The 25914-nt window shown below is 33.5% G+C and overlaps 1 protein-coding gene across 1 annotated transcript; it reads left to right on the top strand.

Annotated features, from left to right (window-relative positions):
* The first annotated feature begins 1418 nt into the window (after positions 1-1418).
* LOC130900996 (alpha-(1,6)-fucosyltransferase) lies at positions 1419-25914 on the top strand. The gene is made up of 2 exons (XM_057812035.1): positions 1419-2350; positions 7333-25914. The coding sequence occupies exons 1-2, from the start codon at positions 1572-1574 to the stop codon at positions 8315-8317; spliced, it is 1764 nt and encodes a 587-aa protein (XP_057668018.1). The 5' UTR covers positions 1419-1571; the 3' UTR covers positions 8318-25914.

Below are 25914 nucleotides of genomic sequence, written 5' to 3'. Positions count from 1 at the left end.
TAAAACTACAGGATGTAAATTCAAGGATGGCGACTGCGTATCTCGGATATCGGTGAAAAATCATTTTTATAACAAAATCAAACCCAAAAAATGCTTTAAAATATTTTTAATATCGTAGTATCAATCTTTGTTAAGCCAAAACGTAATAATCTCAAATTACATATTCTAGTGAAGCTCCATCTTACTGAAATCATCTATTCGCTTTGTTTAGTATCTATAGGGTTAACAACGTTAGGAAAAAATTATTTATTTTGTAAGAAATTCGATTAATTCGCCTTAATATTATGGTATACATAAAATAGGAAACAAAAAGGAATTTTTTAGCCGTATACAAGTATAATCTATGTAAGTTACTGTTCCCTGACGCCACTAAGGAACAAGCTCAACAGTAACCGTATGGAGGAGGGAATCAGTGGCGTAGCGAGAAGTACATTGTTACCCGGGCCGCTACTCATAAAGAGGCGCCAAATGGTCCGCAAAAAAATTGATGCATATTTTTTTTGTATCATATTTTGATTTTTATTTTAAATCGCATGAGGTGATTGATTATACTAAATCTTCCTCTACGTGATCATACAGAAAAACTAGCACTTCAAGATGGTACGTACAAATGTAGCAAACCTATATTTTTATTTATACTTATAGCTCAGTTTAATCCGCTACTAACAAATATGTCCCAAATCGATAGATACATGCTTAAGATGCAGCCTCGATCGTTTGTTTTTATCGATTTGTGATTATATTTTTTACCTATATAATATATGGTTTTCAAATGGGGGGCAAGTTAAGGTCGTTAAGCTACTGGGGGGAATTTATACATTTGGGCTTTAAAAAAATGAGAGGTTATAAAGATATAAAGATAACCATTAAGATCGTCAACAGCGAATTCGGCATACTGACTCTGCCACCCTTATCATTAAAAGGTTTCAAATGATCAGATTTAATTATTGGGGTTGATGTATAGGTATTCACAGTAAATTACATTGTTACTATGTATGCTTATAGTTAATTTTTTACTCAGTATTTCTTTGGAGGCGTTTAATTTTTAGTCACATGGATAAGGTTTTTGTTTATTAATCAATTCATTCTTCCATTTTCAATACCATTATTTACAATTTACGTCATTTTGAATTTTTAACACTTGACAAAATTGCTAAAACGTATCTTGTAGAGACAAGTACTTCTAGTCGAGATTGTGATATAACCTTGTTAATATATATCGCTTCTTTACAGATATAGGTTTTCTTTGGTTATATTTAAGTATGAAAATGTAAAATGCTCTGTTTTCAATTGTGTCCATAAAATATAATTTTTTGCGTTAGACAACACTCAAGATTTATTTCGTTTTTTGTGTTGCCTATGCGTCAGAAAGAATGTTATTTAATAGTTCAAGACCAAAAAATTATGAATATAGAAGAAGCGTATTCTGATTTGACGACTCTGTTCATTTGATTTTTGATAACTGTATGTGGAAGATCGTGAATTGTCAACAAACTACTTAACTATTGGTGTAAATAGATTAATAAATTACAGTGAATTAAGTTACAAAGTAGATAAATATAAAGAAAAAAATGTTGTCATGTGTGAAATATCTCAACTATATAGGACGTTATAGAATTCTGGTGATTTTTTTAACTTTGTGGCTTCTAGTACTAGTGATGTCTGCATTTCCCGTTTTAAATTCAAATATAACTTACTCCGATAGTAAAGTAGCCGAAAGGTTGACGAGGGCATTAAGTGACTTGGATGTATTGAGGAAACAAAATGAAGAAATACAAGAAATATTCCGGGATATAAGTATTAACAATTTAAATGATGAACAAAAAGAAGCTATAGAAAATTTTCAAATGAGATTGACTAAGGCCGAACGTCCTTTTGATAAACGTAAATTGGACAATATTAACCCAAAGGAAGAACCTAATTCTCAGTATGAATTGCTTAGAAGGAGAATCTTTTCTAATACTAAAGAATTATTTTATTTTTTGAACGCGGGTCTCCAAGACCTTCAAAAGAAAGCTGGAGATGTAGCTCCAGAAATTTTAGAATCTATTAATTATTTAGTAAATATGGGAAATGAGCATAAAAGATCTTTATTGTATGACATTGAACAACTAGCAGATGTTGATGGATATACTACATGGAGACAAAAAGAATCTGCAGCATTGAGTAACTTAGTTCAAGAAAGGTTTATGTATTTACAAAATCCCCAAGATTGTGATACGGCAAAAAAATTAGTGTGTAATTTAAATAAAGGATGTGGATATGGTTGTCAGTTACATCATGTTGTTTATTGTTTTATGGTCGCCTATGGTACAAAACGGACTCTGATATTAAAATCTAAAGGTTGGAGGTAAGTCAAAACATTCAAAGATTTTCTTTTCTAGTTGACTTATCCTGTTCTGATGATAATATTTAATATTTGAAAGATATTTCAACAATTAATGAATTGATAATAAAGAATAATATCTTACCTAATTTGTGATAGTGTTAACAACAGACTTATAGTTGTGTAACTTTTTTTTAGAATTGTATTCCTGTTATGTCTGTTTGAATATTTTTTCATTTAATTGTTTATAGGTCTTGGAATACATAAAGATTAGTCTAATATTGTGCAGTAAACCCATAGGTACGACGTTCATGAGCTTTGAACACAAAAATTAATTGGAAAAAATGTTTTTCTCAAAATTTTAAAAATATCACAAATTATTTATTTGTTCTTTGCCTGAAATACAAGATACTCGATTAATTGAATAAATTAATTGAAATTGAATACTATGAAATACTACAATAATATGGAAGCAATTAATTATAACTATACTTTGTCTTATAGATAACCTTCTTGGGCTCTTTTATAGTCTTCTTCATTAAGTAGGTAATAATACATATAATAAACTCCTGGGCAAAATTAACACACCACTTATTTTTTCTCAATATTCTTTATTTATTGATAACTTACTATATGACAAGTAGGCCATGTACCTTGTTTGACAATGTTATTTAAGTTAACTATAGTATCACATAATCTTGTTTTGACAGTAATCCATATTAAACTTCGTTTTAGACTAAAACTGTTAACATTTTTTCAAAAAGTGCTGATTAAAGCCAAGTTTCTGTTAGAAGCACGCTGTTGATTGTAATTGTTTTTATTACATGCATGTCTGGAAGTTCATTGGGAGTATGTCAAGTAAAAAAATGAACTTCCAAAGGAATTTGTCAATGGAGGAGGGAGTGCAAGCAGGGGTTTGTTAGGAAGACATCATTCTAGCAACAGTCTCATACTATTGAAGAACAGGACAAGGGCGAAAATGTTGCACTAATCAAATAGAAGATCGTTTATCGAGACAACGTGCTCATAGAAATAGAAGAGTCGCCAGCAATGTTCAAAATATCAATATATCGTCTCGAACTGATAGAAGACGTTTCCATGAAGCAGTGTTAAGTAGCAGAAGACCAGTCAAAAAACACTTGCTTACTAGAGAACACAAAGTTTAGAGATTAAATTTTGCAAGACTACAGAATTAGACCATCAATTATTGGAAACGGGCTCTGATCTCAGATGAGACTAGAGTTAGCTTTAAAGCTCCAGATGGATGTGAGTGTGTCTGGTGAAGGCAAGGAGAAAGGTTTGCCATCTCTCATAAAGTGCCTTTTGGTGGTGGCTCTAGAATGTTTTGGGGAAGAATTTGCTTCGATGCTCGTACTGAATTGGTTCGTATATTATGTATGAGGTCTAAGAATGCCCAATATTACTTAGACAACATTACTGTCGAACATGTAATGCCTTTTTCTCTGTTTGTTGGGCCGATTTTTTTATTGAGGCAAGACAACGCTCGTCCCCACGTGGCTAGAGAGGTTATTGGCTACTTACATGATGTCAATATCCCTTTATCAGAGTGGCTACATAACAGTCTGGAAATGAATTCTATAGAACACTTATGGAACTATCCCAAAAAGAGGATGCGAGGTCATAGTCTCCCTGGTTCTAATTACAACTAACTCATAGAGGTCGCTATTGAAGAATGGGAGAATATACTGCTAGCTTTTGTTGGACATTTGATATCAAGCATGCCGCGACGCATGAATGAATGACACATATGCATCTATTCTCTTATTTATGCATTTCCAGCAAAAACAAACTTTTGTGGAAAAAATAAGGCAAATTAAGGTTATGTTAAGCTCATATTTGACTAATTTGTAGGTGTTAATTATTATTTTAATGTTACTTAGTTTTATTTTGTGTTTATATTGTAAGTATTTAGATTAATTGAAGTTTAGGATAATGTTTTGAACAGCACTGTTGTGATTCCACTTTAAAATCGCAAATGTAAATCTAATTAAGTTTCAAATAAATCATCGACTTATTAAAGTTCGAGATAGAGCTAAAGAGGACAAACAGCTATACTATTATGTAGAATATAAATAGGATTATCAACAAAACTATTAGGATTAAAATGACATTTTTTTGAAAATTCTACTACATTGAATACTATATATACGATATGATATATTAATAATATAATGGGGTTACTTAACAAACCATTAGTCAAATAAGTATAAACGAAGGAAATAAATAATTTTTTCCATAAAATCTTTTCCATTTCCTTTACCAGGAACTATGCCCATATTTTTGAAAATTTTTGGTTTGATTTATATTTTTTTCTTCCCATATATAACTATTTTTCTATTTCCTTTAGGGCAAGGGATGATTTTAAATAAATGATAAATGAAGGAAAGGTCACAAGTCAACTAGTTTATTTATAAATTTAAAAAGATATACAATACAAAAATAATATTTATTACATCAGTACAGTTTGAAAGTTGGATAGGTAATATCTTCTTAAAATCTACCATTCTTGTTTAATGATTATCTTTATATTAAAATAATCAATAAAAATCTAATGGCTAAAAATCCTGCCGTTCTATCTGATCATTTTTTTTTCAATTTCCTATGTTTTAATAAGTTTCTTCTTTCATATCTCGACTTCTAATTGAGGTGAGTCGTTGGGTCGTTCGTTTTGGTCTAAAACATTCAATAAATCAATACCTTTCATTTGAGATATAATTTCAGTGAATTGGTTGAATCTGAGGAGAATTAAACGCGGACATTTAACTTCACTTTTAAATTTTTCTGATATTTTTCTCCTCTCAAAGCTGCATATCTCGACTTCCAATTGTCAACCAAGTTGTTCGTTTTTATCTAAAAAGACTCAGGAAACCAAGCCCTTTCATAAGCTATAATTATCCACATAGCCATTGCTGCTAAGCAACACGTGTCCTCTTGTATTGTATTATTGGTATTTCTAGAACAGCACATAATATGTATTAAAATAATATAAATTTATATGTAAAAACCATGAATCATAAATAATACCTAATAGAAATGATCAATAAGACTATAATTCAAAAATCAAATGATGATCTAATTCGGTTTTTGACGAACAACTTTATTTCACCAATAACTACAAAGAAATTAAAAATTAATAATGCCATACCACCTAAAAATATATGGTCTACCAAAACTGCACAAACCTGATATACCACCAATCGTCTCAAGTATTCAAACTCCTATCACCTCATTATATAATTATTTGAACACTATTTTGAAGAGAATTTTATACCAAAAATAGGTAGGATATCAAAATCACATAGCAGGTCAAAGATAAAAAGATAAAGATATCAAAATTTTTCATCAATATAGGTTATTAATCATAGGCTAACAAAATAAACTCAAGGCAACAGGTATAAATTCTTTTAATTTGCCCTCTTTAGCTCCATCCTTCTTATGTTGTTTCTGTTGTACTGCGTTGGCATCGATTTAAAATCGTTTTGGCTGGTCCGTAACCTTTAATAAGCATAGGGACAATATTAATGATAGAGAGAGAGAGAGCGATGTGTGGGAGGTTATCCAAGTGGGTCCAAACCATATATGTAATACTTCTAAATGGTCAGATCCTATAAGTTGAAGGTGTTCCGACTAAGTGAAACAAATATTATATCGTTCTCTCTCTCCTCTGAGCGCTTCAGTGAGTTCTGCGCATTTTTTGCGCGCATGAAGCATGCGCAGTATAGATAAAGTGTTTCGAACGAGAGAGAAAACGAATATTATCGGCACCGTAACGTAGGGACGTTTTTCCCGTACCAACTGTCCTTATAGGAGTATTACATATATGATCCAAACGGCTGGCAGAGTAAGAAAGGACATCCATACCACTCTTTATTTCTCTCTATTCTGATTGTATCAAAAGGACGTCAGAGTTTCAAGTGGTAGAAATGACCAAAAAGGAAAATAATAAGTTTTTAATTTATTGACGAGTAGAGCCCTCCCTCTCTAGTCCAATAGTGCAGTTTCACTTATATGCATATATGTAATACTATTATATGGACAGTTGGTATGGGTCATTTTCTCTCTTGTTCGAGACCCTTTATCTATACTGCGCATGGTTGAGAATGCTGAAACCTCGGAGAATAGAGAAATCGTTGCCATTCTGTCTTCCTTAGTCGAAACAGCTTCCACTTATAGAAACTACCCATATAGAAGTATTAGATGTATGCTTATATGACACTTTCTCTAACTTTATTGTTTTCTCTATGGTAATAAGTCGATGAAATAAATGCCTATATAACCTCAACCTTATAGTTTATGTTTAAAGTATAATTTTGAAGCTCATAAACTCGAAACATTTATCTGGCATTTGAAGCATTGCGCGAGCATGTGCTCAATTGGATGCTCAAAAAGAGTACTTGGAAAGTTACAAATTTAATAGAGTTTTTATAAATAAAGATTGGTAATTATGAAACTCAGGACTATGTAAAAATTATTTATTTTTTGTACCGAAAACTCCCAGTAGTATTGTGGCTCTTGATGAAATGTTTTAATTTGGTTGAAGTCACACATATCCAGAGAAGTCTAACGGAGTATGCCCATGCTCTCTGAGAAAACGATCAACAACATAAAATTTCTGATCGTTAAGAGGCTTGTGAATTTGAATTATTTCTAATAATTCCCATTTTCTGAAACTTGGATCATGTTACATGCTTAGATATTTAGATATTATTTTTTCAAAATCAGATTTAAAATATAGGTATAGTGTATACATTTAATTTTTCAAAAATAAGTAATAACAATGAGAATTATGAGTTGAAGCAAATTTATTTTTTGCAATAACAAATCTTGAAATTCATAGTTCCTTTTTGTATCTGTAAGTTTACTACCAAATAACTTTCATGTAGACTAAATATGGTGGTTTACTTTATGACAAATCGTTTTTATTTGATTATTAATATATCAGTGGGTTAATATTTCGGTAATGTTTTTATAATTTCTCTATTTAGATACCACAAAGGAGGTTGGGAAGAGATTTTTCAACCGGTTAGCAACACATGTACAGATCCAAGCGGTCAAACTACGGCTGGCTGGCCTGGAAATTCGGAGACTCAAGTAATCAATTTACCCATAATCGATTCTTTAGCACCTAGACCACCTTTTCTACCTCTAGCTATTCCAGAAGATTTAGCACCTAGGTTGATACGTTTACATGGTGATCCAATAGTATGGTGGGTGGGCCAGATTTTAAAATATCTTCTAAGACCACAAGAAAAAACAGCGAAAATGCTACAAGATACAATGGCTAAAATGGGTTTCAAGAGACCTATTGTAGGAGTTCATATCCGTCGTACTGATAAAGTTGGTACCGAAGCTGCTTTTCATGGTATAGAAGAATATATGTCCCACGTGGATGAATATTATAATAATTTGGAGTTGAAACAGAACGTCGACAAAAGACGAATATATCTAGCTTCAGATGATCCTAAGGTATTCCCGGAGGCCAAAAAATTGTATCCAAAATATGAAATAATCGGTGATCCTTCAATAGCCAAAACAGCTGCCGTATCAACCAGATATTCAGATTCCTCACTGTTCGGTATTATAAATGACATACATATGTTATCTATGAGTGATTATTTGGTATGTACTTTTTCATCTCAAGTTTGCAGGGTAGCATATGAAATAATGCAAAACTATTATCCAGACGCAACAAATAAATATCGTTCTTTAGATGATATATATTATTATGGTGGTCAGAATGCGCACAATGTCGTCGCATTATGGCCACATGAACCGAAACGAAAGGGTGAAATGTTAGTGGCAGCAGGGGACATTATTGGAGTAGCTGGTAATCATTGGAATGGGTTCAGTAAAGGTCGTAACCTTAGAACTAATCAAATAGCCTTTTATCCCAGTTTTAAGGTTAACGATAAAATAGAAACTGCTAAATTTCCTACATATTCTGAATTGCACAAAGCTCAATTGCAATAGGAAAAAATTAACAATAACTGCATCGGGTTTTGTTAACTGTGATCTTAATAGTCCACCAAAAATAAAAAAGGCTGTGTTTTCACATCAGGAATTAAATAGGGGCAAGTGGTAATAACTAACCCTAAATTAACTAATATTAGGTATTAAAAATACTGTATATTGTCGTTTTATTTTACATTACGACAGATAATAATAAAATTGTGTTATTTATCATTCAGGATCTGATTTAAAATTATTTTGAATCACATTATTTTACCGAAAAGTCGTTTTATTAATTGTTTCTATCCTCTCTTCATTTCAATTGTGAATATTTTACAATATCATTAACCCTTAAGTACTAACACATTAAAAGACTCACTAATACACCGTATGAGAGACGCCTTAAGAAAAAACTGTTTTTTTTGCATCCAAATAAATTTTTTGTCAAGTAATTAACGAATGAACATTAAAACAATACTAAAAAAATTGTCTCATGTTTTTTTTTCACAAAATATTTGAAAAAATACAGAAAAGAAAACACATGAAATGAACAAACTAATAAGAAAAAAGGATAAAGTTGGGCTTGTTTGCAGCACTTTCTACACACCTTTTTTGGGCACTCTAAACAGATTGGTCTCTGGCAATGGAAGCAAACCTAGGCAATTCTCCTTTTCTTTTTGTAGTGACAAAGTGAGCAGTCTTTTCTTTTTTCTAGCTTTTCAACTCGCGTTTCCAAAGGCTAGTTTACCACATCATCAACGCCGAATATTCCACATATACTTAGTCTCAGTTTCTTCCGTTAAAATTCATTTTCCAACCTCCTTTTCATATGAGGTTCCATAAGATGAAATGCTAATTTTTCGATAAATTTTGAGCGTTGTAAATGCTCAATATTCCTGAAGGATTCGTAAAGTATATACGCATTCACTGTACTAAAAAAAACACTGCCATAGGCCACCGTTGAGTTCGATGACTACAGCTAAACTTACTACATTTCTCATCTAACGTGTCGACACCACCTTTGGTGCAGTTGTAATCAGTAATGATGTCGGGCTTATTGCACAATGGGTCTATACTGGCATGGTGGTGGGAAGATGATAGTTAAAGAACAGCCTTATTGATTTTTGTGGTGTATGAAAGCAGAGTAATATCTTTTGTATATCCGTAGAGGCTTGTTCCTACTTCACTTTTTCTTGTTGGTAGGAAAACTGTCGGAATTTTCTTTCTGTTCTTTTTCAGAGTACCAATGCATGTTAAGACCCATTGTCTCATACCTTGAACCAACTCAATCGAAGTGAACCAATTGTCAAAAGTCACTTATCTATTTGTACCATAAAGTGGACTTGAAAGTCGTAATACGGCCTGTGTAGGTTTATTAAATCTCTGTTCATCATCTGATAGTCCGATTCCATCCGAGTTCCTACCCGTATAAATTCATCATATTGTTCTGTAGGTCTCGTAGGAAACAGGAAAGTCTCCATATTCCTCGTGGTACAGGCTATGCATTTTTTTAATGTTTAATTCCTCAGGCAGGTAAACTTTCTTTGATTCTGACAAATTATAGTGTCCTTTTCGTCCTTTAAATGACCGAATATGCTCCTTTACTGCATTATATTTTTCCTCAGATAATTTCCTGTGTTTTGAGGAATGCTTTTCCATTTGGTCTTTTGGGGCCAATTCATACCTTTTTGAAGGAATTCCATTTTTTTCTTTTCTATCTCGTAAATTGACATAAACGCTTTTCGGCAAACAGTTACCTCTTTTAAAAGGTTTTGGTCATCTAAAAACCTTACTCTGTATGAGTAACTTGCGTCACAGAAACAAGCATCCTCCTCACATTTGCGTGGGCGGCGTCTTTGAATTTCTTGTACACTTATCTGACCGCAAATGTGAGCATTTTGCTCATTAACCGCACCCAATAGATTGGATTCATTAATTATTTTAGCTCTACTTCGTTCCGTGACATTTTCAAAGCAATACATCGCTTTGTAAATTCAGTTTTTTATTAACCTTCTTCCAAAATTATTCCTCTTCTTTGTCTCCGTATTCCTTATACTAATTGACTCTTTTGGCTCCTCCACATAATCGTCACTGTCCATCATTTTTAACACACGAACTAAACTTAACACTGATTAACACACACCTAACCTCAAAGTGAAGCGCACTGACCGGGCGGTGTATGAGGAACTGAACACGAAATGGCGGCAGTGGCGACTCATCACATGACTCATAGTGGACCCTTCTTTCCGTATTACACTTGGACTCTTTCTTTCCCTGCACACTTATCACTGCCAACCTCTTCCCGCCACTTTAGAAGGACGTCCTCATAATTTGTGTCGCCATATTTTACCCGTTTTGAGCCACTGGGTCCTTCATCCATTGTTCACAAATATAGGCAAAAACTACCGTTAACACTATAATCCCGTCTAGCAAACGGCACCGAAGCTTAGAATTCGAATATCTCAAGAACGATACAATTTCTCAAAGTGTGCTACCAGCCTCTCATCTGTACCGATGTAAACTGAAATTACATGATCGGTCGACGTTTAGAAGATATTTTAGACTCAACCTGTCAATACCGTCTGTGAGACGGTGTGTTAGTATTTAAGGGTTAATGTTTTAGACAATTTTTTAGTTTATTTATATTTTTTTAACCCCATCTATTATACTATCTGTCCTTTTGAAGGATAACAGGTATTTGGTATGACTGTTGAAAGAAACACGAAAAGGATTGTTCCAACGAACATGATATAATCCGAAATTTTTTATTAATTAAGACTAAAACTAATTGTTCACCCCCTTGTTAATTAATGTTTATTGTTAATATTTAGACCCCTCTCGCAGGTCTGTTGGTCTATAGCGTTTTAATCTTGTCATCTCAGGACTCTCTTCTATTAGTTGAATGGCGAGCACATTAGGATGCACTTCTTCTTTCAATGCATATCCACTAATGGATGTTCGCGATAAAATTTTCCATCGCTGATGAAGTTTAACTGGGTCAAACTTTTCTTGATCAATTCTTTTGAACGACAGGTTCTCACCACAGTTTTCATTCAACATTTATCGATCAACTAAAATTGGTAAATTAAACTTGACTCGTGAGAACGCGCCTTTATTTCCCATTTATAGAGGAAAACCCTGTACAATTAGAACGGAGTAGATATTGTGCAATACCAAACGTTCATAGAATACAAATTTAATAGTTTTCAATTAAATAGTAATAAAATATAAACAAAATATATTTAATTATACCTTTTAACATATTTATTATTATCGATGGCGTGATAAATAATTATTTAACGTTGACAACAACTACGAATACAAATTACGTTGAATGCCGTTTTTATATCACGTGTTCTCCATTTCAACAAGTTAGCAAAAACAAAATTGATAACTTTAAATAATGATAAATATAAATTGTTAATCTATTTCATGAAAAAATCGAAACATAAATAACTTTCTGACAAATTTGCGAATTCAATTTTCAGCGACTTATCTGAACACACTGTTTACACCAACTTTCACGATTACACTGTCTGACGCGCGTTTCGATAACCAAGTTATCGTCTTCAGAGACTGAAGGCTTTATGCGAAGGATGCGCTCCGATCAAATTCGTGCCAAGCGAAATATGCGTATAACGAGGTCAATGAAATAAGCAAAATACATTACAAATTATTATAAGCTTACAAAAAACACGGTATAAACGGTATAACGGATATAAAACACGGTTGGAATCACTATCCGAACTTTCCAACATCTCTAGACCAGAATATATTTTTGAAAGTGCCTCTTGGATTACACTTTATCATATTTTTATTTTTTCTGGCGGCTCTTCTTTATTTATTTACGAAGTATTTTGCATTGCCATTAATTCTTTATCGTTCAAAGGCACGCTATCGGTTGCTACGAATTCTTCGAGTTCCTCGACTGCAATACTCAGACCCCTCCATCATAATAGCGATATCGTCAACTACCTCTCTTATAGTATCTTGCAAACGTCTAGTTGGCGCCTCTACCACATCAGGCCAAAGGTTTCTCCAAACTTCGATCAAACAGCTTAGTTTTACTTAATTCCAAGCTGCAGCAATGTTTTGTAGAGGATTCATCATGTTGTAGGACTTCCACCAATCACGCATAGATTGGTGGCCTCCATATATTTCTCAAATCAGCTGGCCAAATGTGTGGCGGTGATAATAAGCCTTGAAGTTGCTATAGCCCCATGGCTATAAGCCATTTTTTAGCGCTGGAAATAGAATGAATCAAAGAGAAGCTTTCATAATGTTTGCCCAATTCATTCCCGTTTTTAGAAGTTTCTTTTGTTCCAGGTGTTCATCCTCAAACCTGAAGTATTAATTGGCTTTCACCATCAATTTTACAGTGCCTTTAAAGGAGTTTTGTTTGTTATAAGTATCTTCTTTTTTAGCTAATTCTCCCCCCCCCTGAACTCTTTAGATCTTTTAGACCTAACTGAGCCCAAATTTTTGTACTCCTCAAAATATTCTTCTTTTTCCTCCAAAGTTTCCCTCACAAACACCCTGCCTGGGGGAAAAATACCCTTGGACAGGAAACGTCAATGAAATGATCTCAATGTTTCCTTATGTTTTGGCTACTGAATACATTAAACCATGCAAAATTCGGTTTTTGTTTTGGACTGTGCAGCCGTCACGAAAGAGCCTAATATGGATGATTTGAAAGAATTTTGAAGCATAAAACCAACCTCTGTTGATCCACTTGTTGTATAGGAGTTCTAGGAAGACTATGAACTTGCTATATGTCAAAGCAGAAAGTTATTTCATATTATCTTTATTTTCGTTGGCGAGGTCAAATTAAGCTTTAGCGCGTTTGTTATGGATTATTTCTTCAGTCCAGATTTGTTATTAGGTAGTCCTGTTTTAATTTTATTATCCATATTTGCACAATAGCCGCAAATGTCTCATTCTGCGAATTTAAATTCGATATTAAACTCCTTATATCATATAAAAATACATTGCTGCCTTTTTTATTAAATAACACACCATGAATCTGTGAAATTTTTATGACTCGTTGTGGTCAATTGTTTGAAATGGGAATTACATATTGTATTAAATAAAAAATTAAATTCCTCATGTTTTGCGCTGAGATCAGTTTCCAAAGAACTGAACTTATCCACCTCCTTAACAGTGTATTATGTCCTTATCGAGTCGCATCTCCGATATGCCTTTTCCTTCTGGGGTACGTGTGGTACGATTTGAGCGAATCCTCATACCACAAAAGAGAGCTGTTAGATATTTACTCGGACTAAGCAGGGTTCACTGCAGGGACTTCTTTAAAAGATTAAAAATTCTTACTTTTCCTTCCTTATTCATCTTTGAATCCGTTTGCCTAATTCGTAAGCACGCTTCTCCAATTTCAGAAAAGTCGTTACACGTTTAGATTGACGTAGGAGCTCAATATTTTACAATGCAAAAAAATGCACAATCATTTGCCAATTGAAATCCAATCGGTATAATCTTTTCCCGCATTTCGCAATAATTTGAGGACATATTGAGGAAAGTGCCTTTTACTCGGTAAACGGTAACATTTCATTCCGGGCATGATGCACACTGGTTTCATTTTTGCTATGGACCAAAGAAAACTTGCAATGACCGGTTAGTTTTTTTTGAGGTAGGCTTATGCCTCAGCAATTTGTAGTACGAAACCTCTGACTCTTTACTCCAGAATGATGACTGAGTCAATTTACGTTTTGGTCTTGTAATTGTTTGTAAGAAGAACGATATATGATTTTTCCACTTCTTTCTGAACTACTTTTCGCTAAAACACCACTTCCACGATCAATAGTTTTTGTATAAAAAACACTAGCTAAGCAACTTCCGCACTGAAACACAGCAGAACATAACCTACAAACTGGTGAAGCTACAAACAGTGACCAGTGGGGCCTTCTCCTATTGGCTCATTGAGCATGTGAATTTTTGTTTGGAAATGTTTGTAAAATAAGTGAGGTTTTGCTTGAAACTCTTCACTTTACATTTGAAATGGGATCTGTGAGTTTTTGTCTGAAATGTTTGTGATATTCACCTACAGATATCATATTAGAGATTAACTCGATTGTGACTACATTTGGACATGTGAGGTTTCGCAAGTTACTTCCTCAAATTGTTTCACTTCTTAGCTGTATATTTATTGTTCGTAGTTTTTAAATATTAAACATTATCCCATAAATAATAAATTTTTATTTTTTAACGCGATTTTTTCAACAAGGGATGACCGACAACTGGAATATTTTGTATGTATACAGTAAATCTTTTCCATTCCACAATCTTAGGTTTTCTAGATAACTACGAAAATTCATTATTTTAATAGTTTTATCTCATGTAATCGATATAGTTGTGTCTAACTTTCAAATATATCTTCAATTTTATAATAAAACTTCTAATTTAATAACAAATATTTTATATGTTTAATCAAAAACTCACGTTTTCTAGCTACGTAATCATTAATAGTAGTAAAAACTACTGATAACGCATAACGTCATAGTCAAATCATGAGTTGATGAAATTAAACTTGTTATGCAATTCAATGTAAAGCGAAAATAATTTAACGCGTAAATTACGTTCAGATAAACGTTATTCCGTATGAAACAGAACATTTAGATGGTACGGATTCATTTTATCGAAAGCCAAAGTGCAGTTGAATATCACGTTCTTCGTGGTATTAACCAGGAAGTAGCTTTGTCAAGCCAACAACCAAATCATGAAATTGGAAATAATTTTCACATATCTCCGTCTACTAGAGATATACTTGACTAATGGTTCGCAGTTGGAAGTGAAGATGTCTCCAGAACGCTTCTACTGAGGAATGTTTAACTACATGAATCAAGTAGCAGCGCCGGCTGGCTGTGTCTTCAGTTCGGATTAGTGACTCCGAACGAGAGCTCGTTACGTTACTCCAAAGAGACGCAACAACGTCGAAACTAGTCAGTGGTTACGATCCTCTCCCTGTAATTGCAAGCTATTAGGGATGCCAATTTCGGCGGTTGTGGATGACTTCACGTTCTTCGGAGGAGATGTAATTCAATATTTTTCGTGGTATTGGCGTTTTCATAGTGGGATTATAGCAAAATTACACCAAAGTGTACTAACTCTAATATATTCCGAGCTTTCGAATACTTATGTATTCATCGTCTGGGGCTTATATTATGGACAAGTAAAATATTTATGAATTGAAACGCAGTCTTCGCCAGTTAGATTATGAGCGTTTTCTTAGAGGGATTAGTGGCAAAATTAAATACCAAAGTGTGCTAACTTAAATATATTAATGAGCTAATACTTATGTGTTCATGGTCTGGGAATTAATTAGTTAAGAATTGAATGAAAAACATTAGATTCAACAAATTCAAAAATATTTATGTCACGGGTCAATTTGAATATTGATTTTTGAAACTTATGAATTTAATGTTTTAATGAATTCCCTGACGATGAATACATAGGTATTCGAAATCTCAAAAATATATTAGAGATAATACGTTTGGTGTTTAATTTTGCCACAATCCCACTAAGAAGACGTTTCAAATTTTTTCAAAACACATTATCCCTTTCAAGAAAAAAAGTCACAAGATCCCAGACGAGACGAGTGTGAAAAGCGTGGAGCAGCGTAACCATGTCATTTTTAACCAAAAACTGTTGTTTGGAGATGGCTGTGTGTGTAGGTGCTTTGTCATTCTGAAAGAACTAGTTTAATTTCTGCAAAAAATCGGGTCTTTTTTGATTGAACATTGTCTGGCAACTTTCTAACACTTCTAAATAAAAGTTTTACTCGACTCCCTAACTTGGGGGAACAAAACAAACAACAAATCACGCCCTTGACTTTAAAAAAACAAATCAGCATTGTTTTTATTTTCGATTCGATTTGACGACTTTTTTGACGGGATAACGTTGGCATCGTCCATTAACTGTTGCTTTGTTTCTGAGCCATCACCAACAATGATCTTTGTCAGAAAATCTTTTACCAAGAATAAAAAACGAAACTGTTTTGTTTTTCAAAATATTCTATCATTTAAGTACATTATTGTTATTATTATTAAATCAATTGCTATTTGCGGGGGATAATAATAAATCTATATTTTTCAATGAAGCCATGTTTTTGGTGGATTATTGGGATTAAATACAAACGTTGAAGATCACTCCAATAACGCGTACTCGAAATTCTAAATCAATTCTCTTCCGTTTCTGGATTAAAATGATTTGTAATATTAAAATAATCAAATATTTTTTGGCAACCTTCGTGTTAACTACCCTTTGGAAATGAATTGTCTTACTGGCTTTGAAACCTGACTTTATAGACTTGTGAAAGTAGAAGAGTTGTTTATTATTAATCAAGATCTATTTAGCCTACTATTTATATACAACTGATCTCTAGATAATTCGAGTATAGAGTGTAAATAAACAAAAAGGCCTTCTCTATGAAAAGTCCCTACACGATGTAATGTCCTATAAAAACTGTACAAAGGATGCCGCTTTATAACTGGCGCATTTTAGGAAATGTACCCGACGTATATGCCCAACTTCAGATTCTTTTCTTTAACTTTTCACTTTTTTTTCGTGATATTTTGTCTTGATTTTAGATCAGTTTTTAAAACAGGTGAAAATATTAACGTTTCGACCTACGTCGGTCTAAAACAAAATTATTTTCATAGAAAAGAGACCTAAAATCAAGGCAAATCATCACGAATAACTTCCGATTCTCTAAACATAATCCAACATCACCTGCTTCGCGGCCTATGTCAGAGGACGAGTTCATAACAATTGTCTTTATTGTTAAGCATTAATTGAAGATTACAAAGATGAAGCCTCATTCGGTTAAACTAATTCTTGAAAGTAATACAGCTGCTGGCGTTTTTAATATATTTTTATCATGGCCTAACAACCAACCCTGGGAAAAGCCTAAGAACGTTGTATCGAAAGAGTTTAGCTTTGAGAAAAACTTCATCTCAATAATAAACTGTACAAACAAGAGGGATCAAAACACCATAAAAGAAATTAATAGACGGAACTGTATATGACCAACTTCAGATTCTTTTCTTTAACTTTTCACTTCTCGAACTTTTTTTTGTGATATTTTGTCTTGATTTTAGATCAGTTTTTAAAACAGGTGAAAATATTAACGTTTCGACCTACGTCGGTCTAAACCAAAATGATTTTCATAGAAAAGAGACCTAAAATCAAGGCAAATCATCACGAATAACTTCCGATTCTCTAAACATAATCCAACATCACCTGCTTCGCGGCCTATGTCAGAGGACGAGTTCATAACAATTGTCTTTATTGTTAAGCATTAATTGAAGATTATGAAGTTGAAGCCTCAAAGGGAGGCTCAAAAGGAAGGGATCAAAAACAGCAGACAGAACTGGTATAGGAGTGTACGGGCCCAGAACAAAACACTCTAAAAGCCTTATAAGCTCGCTAATGCGGGGCAGACAAGCCCTCCATGGGACCCGAACTCTTCCGTGGTATCAGCTACAGAACAATGGTAAAAGCACTGGAAAAGAAGGTAGATAGGAGGAAAACCAATTATTGGGACAACCTACAGGGACTGAGACAGGCAAAGACTCTTCTGGGAAACTATAACCAGAGTAGATCTACTGAATGTATCAACTTAAGTAAGAACAATCTACGAATACTAACAGGAGTTCTATCGGAAAACTGTCGCCTCAACAAACACCTGAAGACGCTAGACCTAGCAAATAATACGGCATGCAGATTTTGTTGCATAAAGGACGAAATCTACCCACATTCTGCTTGAGTCAAAAATGATTAGGTATTTTTCTTCCGGTAGTGAGTTTTGTTTTGTATTGTTTTTTGGGTTTTATGGTGTGAAGAGGATATTCTTTAGATATGTTTCAATGGAACTAATACAGCTAAGACTGAGTATTGTTGCAGTATTGTTTTTTTAACAATGAGCTTTCAAGCAATTTATAAAATTCAGAACACTTGTATTAATTTTTTGCTTAAATTACGGTAGTTCTTTGGATAATAATTTCCAGTGTTGCATTCAAGCTTATCATTAATGAATGAGTACTTTTGAAGGTTGCAAAGTGATAACCCAGTGGCAGCTGAAGCGTACAAGGACAAACTTAAAACTTGATGTGGAGTTAAATCCTTTTGATTAGGTGGTAAGAGTTTTACTCAGAATCCTGCTCATTATCTACAAGTTTCAAATATACTCAGACTATCTTTACCACATTCCTACACGAAATACAACGCTACACAGTCAAAAATAACCCATCAAAGTCACGTTTTCGGGAGGATCTTTGGTACTTCTTCAAGTAACAACTCTTTAAAAAGATATTTCGCAATAAAACTGAAATGAATAAGTTCTAAATAACTACACATAAGCTTTTTTACTCGGCATATTTTTATCCATCTACCATTGCTACAATCATACCATACCCTTTGTCTTCACAGCGCCATTTTAGAAGGTTTTTGCACTGTTATCTATCTTATACGACTGGACACTTTTTCAACTCTTCTCCCATTTGAGATAATACCCCAACCATTTACCCCAACGAAGGAAGTCTTCGTATGCTGTTGCTAACAGTCGAAGGGACGAATGGGGCAGTTTCTTTTGGGGCGAAGAGCCGTCTATTGGCGAGCCAGGGGTGAGAAGAGTCTTGGAGACCACAAAAATGAAAAATCACGGACAGATCTCGGGAAAAACACAATTAGACCGAGACAGGAGTGAAAACATTAGACGATTATGTGAGGTAGATAACATTATCGTATGGCTATCACAGTGTAAACAACAATGGAACCAACATGTAAGTCGAATGACAACCGATAGACTGGTAAAAATAGCGAGGGATGAATCTCCAGTCAGAACACGGAGTGGAGGTCGACCACGAAAGAGGTGGAGTGACAATATCAAAAATATCGAAGAAGGAAGATTAGATCTATTATGGAAGAAAGAAGAAAAGGTCTTGTGTTCTATTATTATCGAAACTTTCAATAATAATTAATTTCCATGACCCGCGTCTTGTTTCCAATATTTTATCTACAGAAAATTTGTTATTTTCTCAATAAATTCAATTTTGACATGAGAGAACAATCGTGTCGCTACCTTAGGTCGCCACGCAAGTTTAGATACAAAAAAATAAAAATAAATAATTTACGTCGTCTAATGTTTAAAGATATTACTAATATCATTTTAATCCAGAAAAAATTACTCTTCTAGGTAATATTTTTATATTGTATAATATTAAATTGTCAAAATTGTTGCTTCAAAATTACAGTTGAACATTTTAATGAAATTATGAGGAAATTTCGTGTATGGCGCAACTGAATTTTTGAATCTCTACAATGTGTTTTAATATAATATAGACGAAAACCGGAAAATAACCGTATCTGAATCGTATCCAATGAAATTTTAAATGTGAAACTAGCCTCATATGTCAAAATTGTACTGTACTAAAATTTTTAATGAAAACTTTATCAATTCCAACAGCTACTCCACTTGAAGGGAATATTATTATAAAGGTCATATATACTGTGCCCCTGGATGGGTAAAAGATAAAAAAGTTCTCGATTTAAATTTTCATTCTTTAGAGTCGAGCCCTGCTTGGTTGAAGACTAATTTTAGTTTTGAAAAATTAAGTATTTGGAAATTTTCAAAAAACTTATTTCTTGAACAACTGGCATTAAAAGTGACACCCTTCTGAGAGAGGGGTAGCGGAGCCCCCCCTCGTTTTTTTTTAATTAGTAGATAAGTTTAAGGTTATATTGAGTGTAAATCAGTATTGACTAGTTTAAATTGCCAACGTATTAAACAGTTCTCCGCGCCCCCCAAGCTGCGAGGGGTGCCTCCTGCTCCCCGGAAAGAGCTGCGAGACTCCCCGTAAAGGGCGCCTTTCTTTAAATAATTGATGTTATATTGGGTGTATATTAGTATTCACTACATAGTACTTATAGATTGTTAATTTTATGGTTGGTTGAGGTTTTAAATGGAATCCAGAATAATAATAATAACCTAACCTAACTTTCTCAACTGTTAGGTGAACTAACTATAAATAAAATTGCCACGCCACAGTCTTAGCAAGTCTGTGTCAAAATTTTGGGCTAATTAGTTTTTTTAAAAAGCCAGTTAGTCAAATTTGTAAAATAAAAATGGAAGTAAGTAATTTTTCTTGGGTAATTTTAATAATTAAGACATAATCCGACCCCGGTGATGATTAATGGACACGCCAAAAACGAGCTACGTTCCGTTTCACATAAAGTTGAAAAAACACATATTTTCAAAAATTAATATGAACATTCGACGTTCCATAATCAATCTAGACTTTTAGTAACACCAACGCCATTTTTAACAAGGGCGCTTGACTGAATCATTGAAAATTTGCCGCACAAAGTTGATGAGCTCCATATTTTATTTTTCTTGTTAGTATGCTGAATAGTATATTACATAACAAGTTTGGAAAGTAATACATTTCGCACTAGATACTGTTTTGCACGAGCCGCATAGCGGCGAAATACACTTTCCAACGAGTTGTGTACACTATTTTTCCTACGACCACGTAAAGGATTCTTCAAAAAAACGTATTTTTTAAATAAGAAAATCAATTAAACAATATCACACATGTGTTGAAAAATATCTTACAAAATATTTTTTATTTTGTAATAGCATCTTCTATTATTTCTGGAGGGGTACAATCAAAATCACTAGAATCCATTTTTTGTTAGCACAATACTTACAATTTTACAAAATGACTGTTTGTGTGTTTGACAATTAATATTACAGCCTACTTAATATAATTTTTAATAAACTTTTAACTTACCTCTTAGTAAAATCAAGACAGTCATGAATAATGTTTTCCTTCACTATGGAAAATAAATTTTCATTCAACTACTTTATACATTACCCAGTAATATTAATAACACTTAATTTTAACGTTTAAATTATCTTGCAGACCCTATTAAGTATTTGAACACAAATCACAACAAACTTACACTAATATAACCTCAAAAAAATCATATTTTCCACTTCTTCAGTCTTCTTAAATTTGGCCTTTTGCCTTTCGGCACCCAGCCAGATTCATATTGTATTCGCGTATTCCCTCTATCCTTCGAGACCATATATAACATAAGAAAAAGAAGCATTTTAATACATGTGTTTTTTTATTTTTTTAGTACATGTGTGAAATAAGATACTTTCTTAGGTAAAAATGAGTGTGCAATCTATCAATCTCATAAGTGGTCGTAGGAAATAGTATATTGTGCAACAAGTGGAAAAACTTTTCACTCATGCTGCACACTATAATTTTTCTACAACTGCACAAATTGAAAGAATAAAAGTAATGGAACTTAATGTTTATTTTTATGATTAGTAAAACTAAAATAATACTAAAGTATCCTCCTAACTGTTAATAATATTATTTAAAATTGTAGTTGATGGTGAAATTTTTACAATTTTGTATAGTTAAACCCGGAACGTCATGTCTTTTTATTAAATTTTCTGTTATGTTAATTTTAGATGTTGAGGGTTGATCTGTCTCCATTTCGGTGAAGGGTTCGAGTGGCTTTTCAATGGAGCTTAAGATTTTATTAACAACGTTAATTTTATTTTTAATAGACTCCTCGACGTATCCTTCTGCCACGGTACTGGATTGCCATCCTCCATGGCGTTTTAAAGTTAATATGTCCCCTCCTGCATTTACTAAAATTGTTGCCGAAGAACTTCTGAAGCGGTGACCTGTGTATAGATGGGGGTTTTCTAATTTTCAAGAAAATGCAATTGTCTTTACTGTACTACCGAATTTGTTAATGCCAATTACCTGTACATTTTCCGTGTTGATAATTTAAAAAGAAACGTTTTTCTCATAAATCAATCGGTCGAAGAGTAGCATATTTTTTATATATCTCATAAAATTCGTTCTTGGCTTTTTTGTTTTCGTGTTATCTAATTTCACAAGTAAAGCTGAATTTAAATCGCTCTAAATGATCGATTCTTAACTTCCACAACTCCCCTCTACGACATATCCGTGCTACGCCTATAGCTACTACTGTCTGCAAATAAAAAAACCAGAATTAAAATTTTACAAAAAAATTCTCTCATATCATATCAAAACTCATATTTTCCACATTAAAAAAAAGACACTTTACAGAAAAATGTGAATTAGTCTTCTGTCACTTGGAGTTAAATCCCAAAAAATAATCGTAGTCGAGAGTTTTCTACCTTTTCTCAAGAATTATTTTACCTATCAGGGGACACAGTAACAATTCATATTTTGTTTTTAGTAGGGTGTAATCAAAATAATATTTTATGTAAAGTACGAGGCATATTTTTTAAGTAAGTACCATTTTGGAATTAAAAAAAGAAGTGCAAAGATATCGCAATAATTTTATTTTTACATGAAAGCTTGTACCTTAATCTACTTTTCTACATAATTTCCGTGTCTATTGAGGCACTTGTCATAACGTGGCACCAGTTTTTGAATACCCTCCTCATAAAATTCTGCAGCCTGACTTAACAGTTAACCACTGTATCACAACTGTTTTGACTTGTCATCGTCTTGAAGACGCTGACCGCCCAGGTGTTTCTTCAAGTGTAGGAACAAATGGTAGCCGCTGGGCGCCAGATCAGGTCTGTAGGGAGGATGATCTAGAGTTTCCCAATGAAAAGATTTGATGAGACCTTTGGTCCGATTAGCCACATGTGGACGGGCATTGTCATGCAGCAAAACGATACCCTGCACTCACCCATTTCCTTACCATTCCATCACTCATAATCTTTTGTCCGTAAACTTCACAGATCTCACGATGAATATCGATCGGTTTTACGCCTTTACCACTAAGAAATCGTATAACAGCTCGTACTTCACAATCGGCGGGACTCACGATTGTCGGAGGCATCTTAAAAACTCAGTAAACAACGTACACAATGAAGAATCAGACTGTAATGGCGTCAGTGCGTAGACAAGAGATGTAGGTAACCAGCGCGCATGTGCGGAACGCCGACCTTGGGGTTGCGGCGGCGGAATCACAAAACGGTACTTACTTAAAAAATCTACCTCGTATATAAGGATTATTTGAAGAAATATTTCCAAATATACTCTTACGACTGGTTTCATAATCTCACTCTAACCGGCACTTTAATTAAAGGTTCCTTTAGATTAAAGGACCTTATAACTTACGGCTGGTTTCATAGTACATTTGAAGGAAACTTTAAACTTAAAGTTCCCATTAAATTAAAGCGCGCGATTCATAATTTTCCTTTAGTCTAAAGGATTTTTAAATTTGAACTTTAAGGTGAAGTCAGAAATGTTTCACTTTAGCTCAGTAAAGTCTCCTTAGAATTCAAACATAGGCTATGTTTGAGTTCTAAGCTGACCCAGGCGTGCCTATTCAAGATATGACGCAGCACAAAAATTACATTATTTTCACGTGAAAATTCAACGCGACGATACAATATTGCATTATAGGAAATTTATATATAAATTTTTTAGAAAAACGCCAAAATTTAATTGGGAGCGGTTCAAATATGATCGAGACAAACGCTGATGACACATTTATTTATTATCGAAAATATTTACAAAAATTGACAGTTTTTCTAAGTAATTTCCCTAATTTTCCCGCACAAACTGCTCGTCCTCGTCGTCGGTGTTTTGACTTTCTAGGGCTTTTTTCAGTGGTCCAAATATGTGGTAGTCGCAGGGTGATAAGTCCAAACAGTAGGTGGATGTTCTAGTATTGTATCGAGCGTGAGACGCGCGGTATGAAGGCGCACGTTATCGTGGAGAAGAATCGCACTTTGCATTGGAATGCTCTTCCGTTTCAAGCGATAAGTGGATTTCACGTATATTTTTAGAGACAGTTAGAGTAGTATACAACATTTATGGAACGTTATGTGCAAGGAAATCCACGTACAGCACTCCCCGACGATCCCCGATTTAACTTGTTATCTTCAATTTGATTGGAGCCTCTACCTCCTTTTTCCATTTTTTATACATCACCTTGCTTTCGGCAGTGTATTAATGTACCCATGTTTCGCCTGTAGGGAAGATTCGCGTTGAAAAACCGTCCCCCTCCGCCTCATATTGCATCAGCAAGCAGCGACGAACTTTGTACAGTCCTCCAAAATGAGTAAATCTACGCGTCGAATATTGTCTGGTGTGATGCTAGTTAGCGATCGATGATCATGCGGCTCATTCTGGACGGTTTAGCGGCCATATTTGAACGCTTGGGCTCATTTAAATACAGCAGATCTACTCAAGCGTTCACTACCGAATTGCAACAATTTATAGCACTCAGTCAGAGTTTTTTTCAATTTAACGAAAAATTTGAGATTGATACGTTGCTCCTATTTTTGGTGACACATATTTTTCGACACGAAAAAAAAACACGTTCGTTTCTAACCGCTACTGCACGAATACTGAAATAGTGACGAATTACCTTCAAAAAATGATAAAATATGGAATAAAAGGGAATGATATGATGAAGATATTTGTAAAAAAGTTTGTTTCCTGGATAGCATCTCTTCTGGACATTCCTCGGCGACAGAATCGGATAAAAGCAATTAAAATCACTTTTTGAGCATCTGTTAATTGTTTGGCCTCTCCACGTGCTAGGATCTAGTAGGATGTTTACCGAATCTGCAAATGGTTGGTCTTGGCGCCACGGTTACCACATACTTTATTATTCACAAAACTTTTATTTGAGAATAATTTTACCTTCAATACACCGCAAGCTTGCGCACAACTAATTACTGAATGTGAAGCGGAAATTCTACTAAAAGTACCTATCTGATGATTATAGAAAAAATATTTCGAATTATGTATAATACCCTATTTACGTTTATTATGTTCTCAGTATTATTCGATTTAGTAACCGATTTTATTTAGGATTTCCAAGGGATTAATTCTTTTGATGTAATTTTGTTGTTTATCTATACTTTTAAATGATTCACTGATTCGGAAAGTTAAATATTGTAATGCAGACCTGGACAAATTGTTTACAGTTCGCTTTGGGGCGTCTCATATTTCTTTTTGTAAATATTTTTGCTATTTGATAATCGGCTTTATTCAAATATTCTCTTCTTGAATAATCTTTAAGAACCAACAATTATTTTTTTTATTTTATACGTAGTTAAAATTTAATGTGAAAATTCGATATCATTAATTACAGAATCCTTTTTCAAATGAATTGCCCATTTCTATAAAACAATGAAAATTGAATGTAAATGTAAAATAAAAATCAACCATCATTATTTTTCCCAAAATTCTTCCTTTTCTGAAGAAATACTTTTATTCCACAATTTAGTAGTTCACTGTAAATGAAAGTACCTACTTTAGAGACATCTAAACTTATTGTTTTAATCTTTGATATTATATGTTATTTATTATAAAAATACGCTAAAATATTTTGTTTTTCTCTAGTGTTATTTGTGTTGTTAAGATATTCGAATTATTTAAGTAGTGTTATTACAATATTTCATAAATAATAAAAATCATCTTTGTTAAAAAGAGTTCGTCGGTTATCTTTTACATTGAGATAACCTATACGTAGGTATAGCGTCACAATTTGATTAAATCAAAGAAATTGTAATAAAATTGGTTATATTTTTTGTAAAAAGCAATTATAAATTTTTATGTTAA

This window comes from Diorhabda carinulata, chromosome X (assembly GCF_026250575.1).
Source record: "Diorhabda carinulata isolate Delta chromosome X, icDioCari1.1, whole genome shotgun sequence".
NCBI classification, from domain to species: Eukaryota; Metazoa; Arthropoda; class Insecta; order Coleoptera; family Chrysomelidae; genus Diorhabda; species Diorhabda carinulata.
This window is presented reverse-complemented; position numbering and strand designations above follow the sequence as displayed.

Coding starts and splice junctions, on each gene's coding strand:
- LOC130900996 (XM_057812035.1), top strand. CDS start 1,572: ATGTTGTCATGTGTGAAATATCTCAACTATATAGGACGTTATAGAATT. Junction 2,351..7,332: donor TTAAAATCTAAAGGTTGGAG/GTAAGTCAAAAC, acceptor TTCTCTATTTAG/ATACCACAAAGGAGGTTGGG.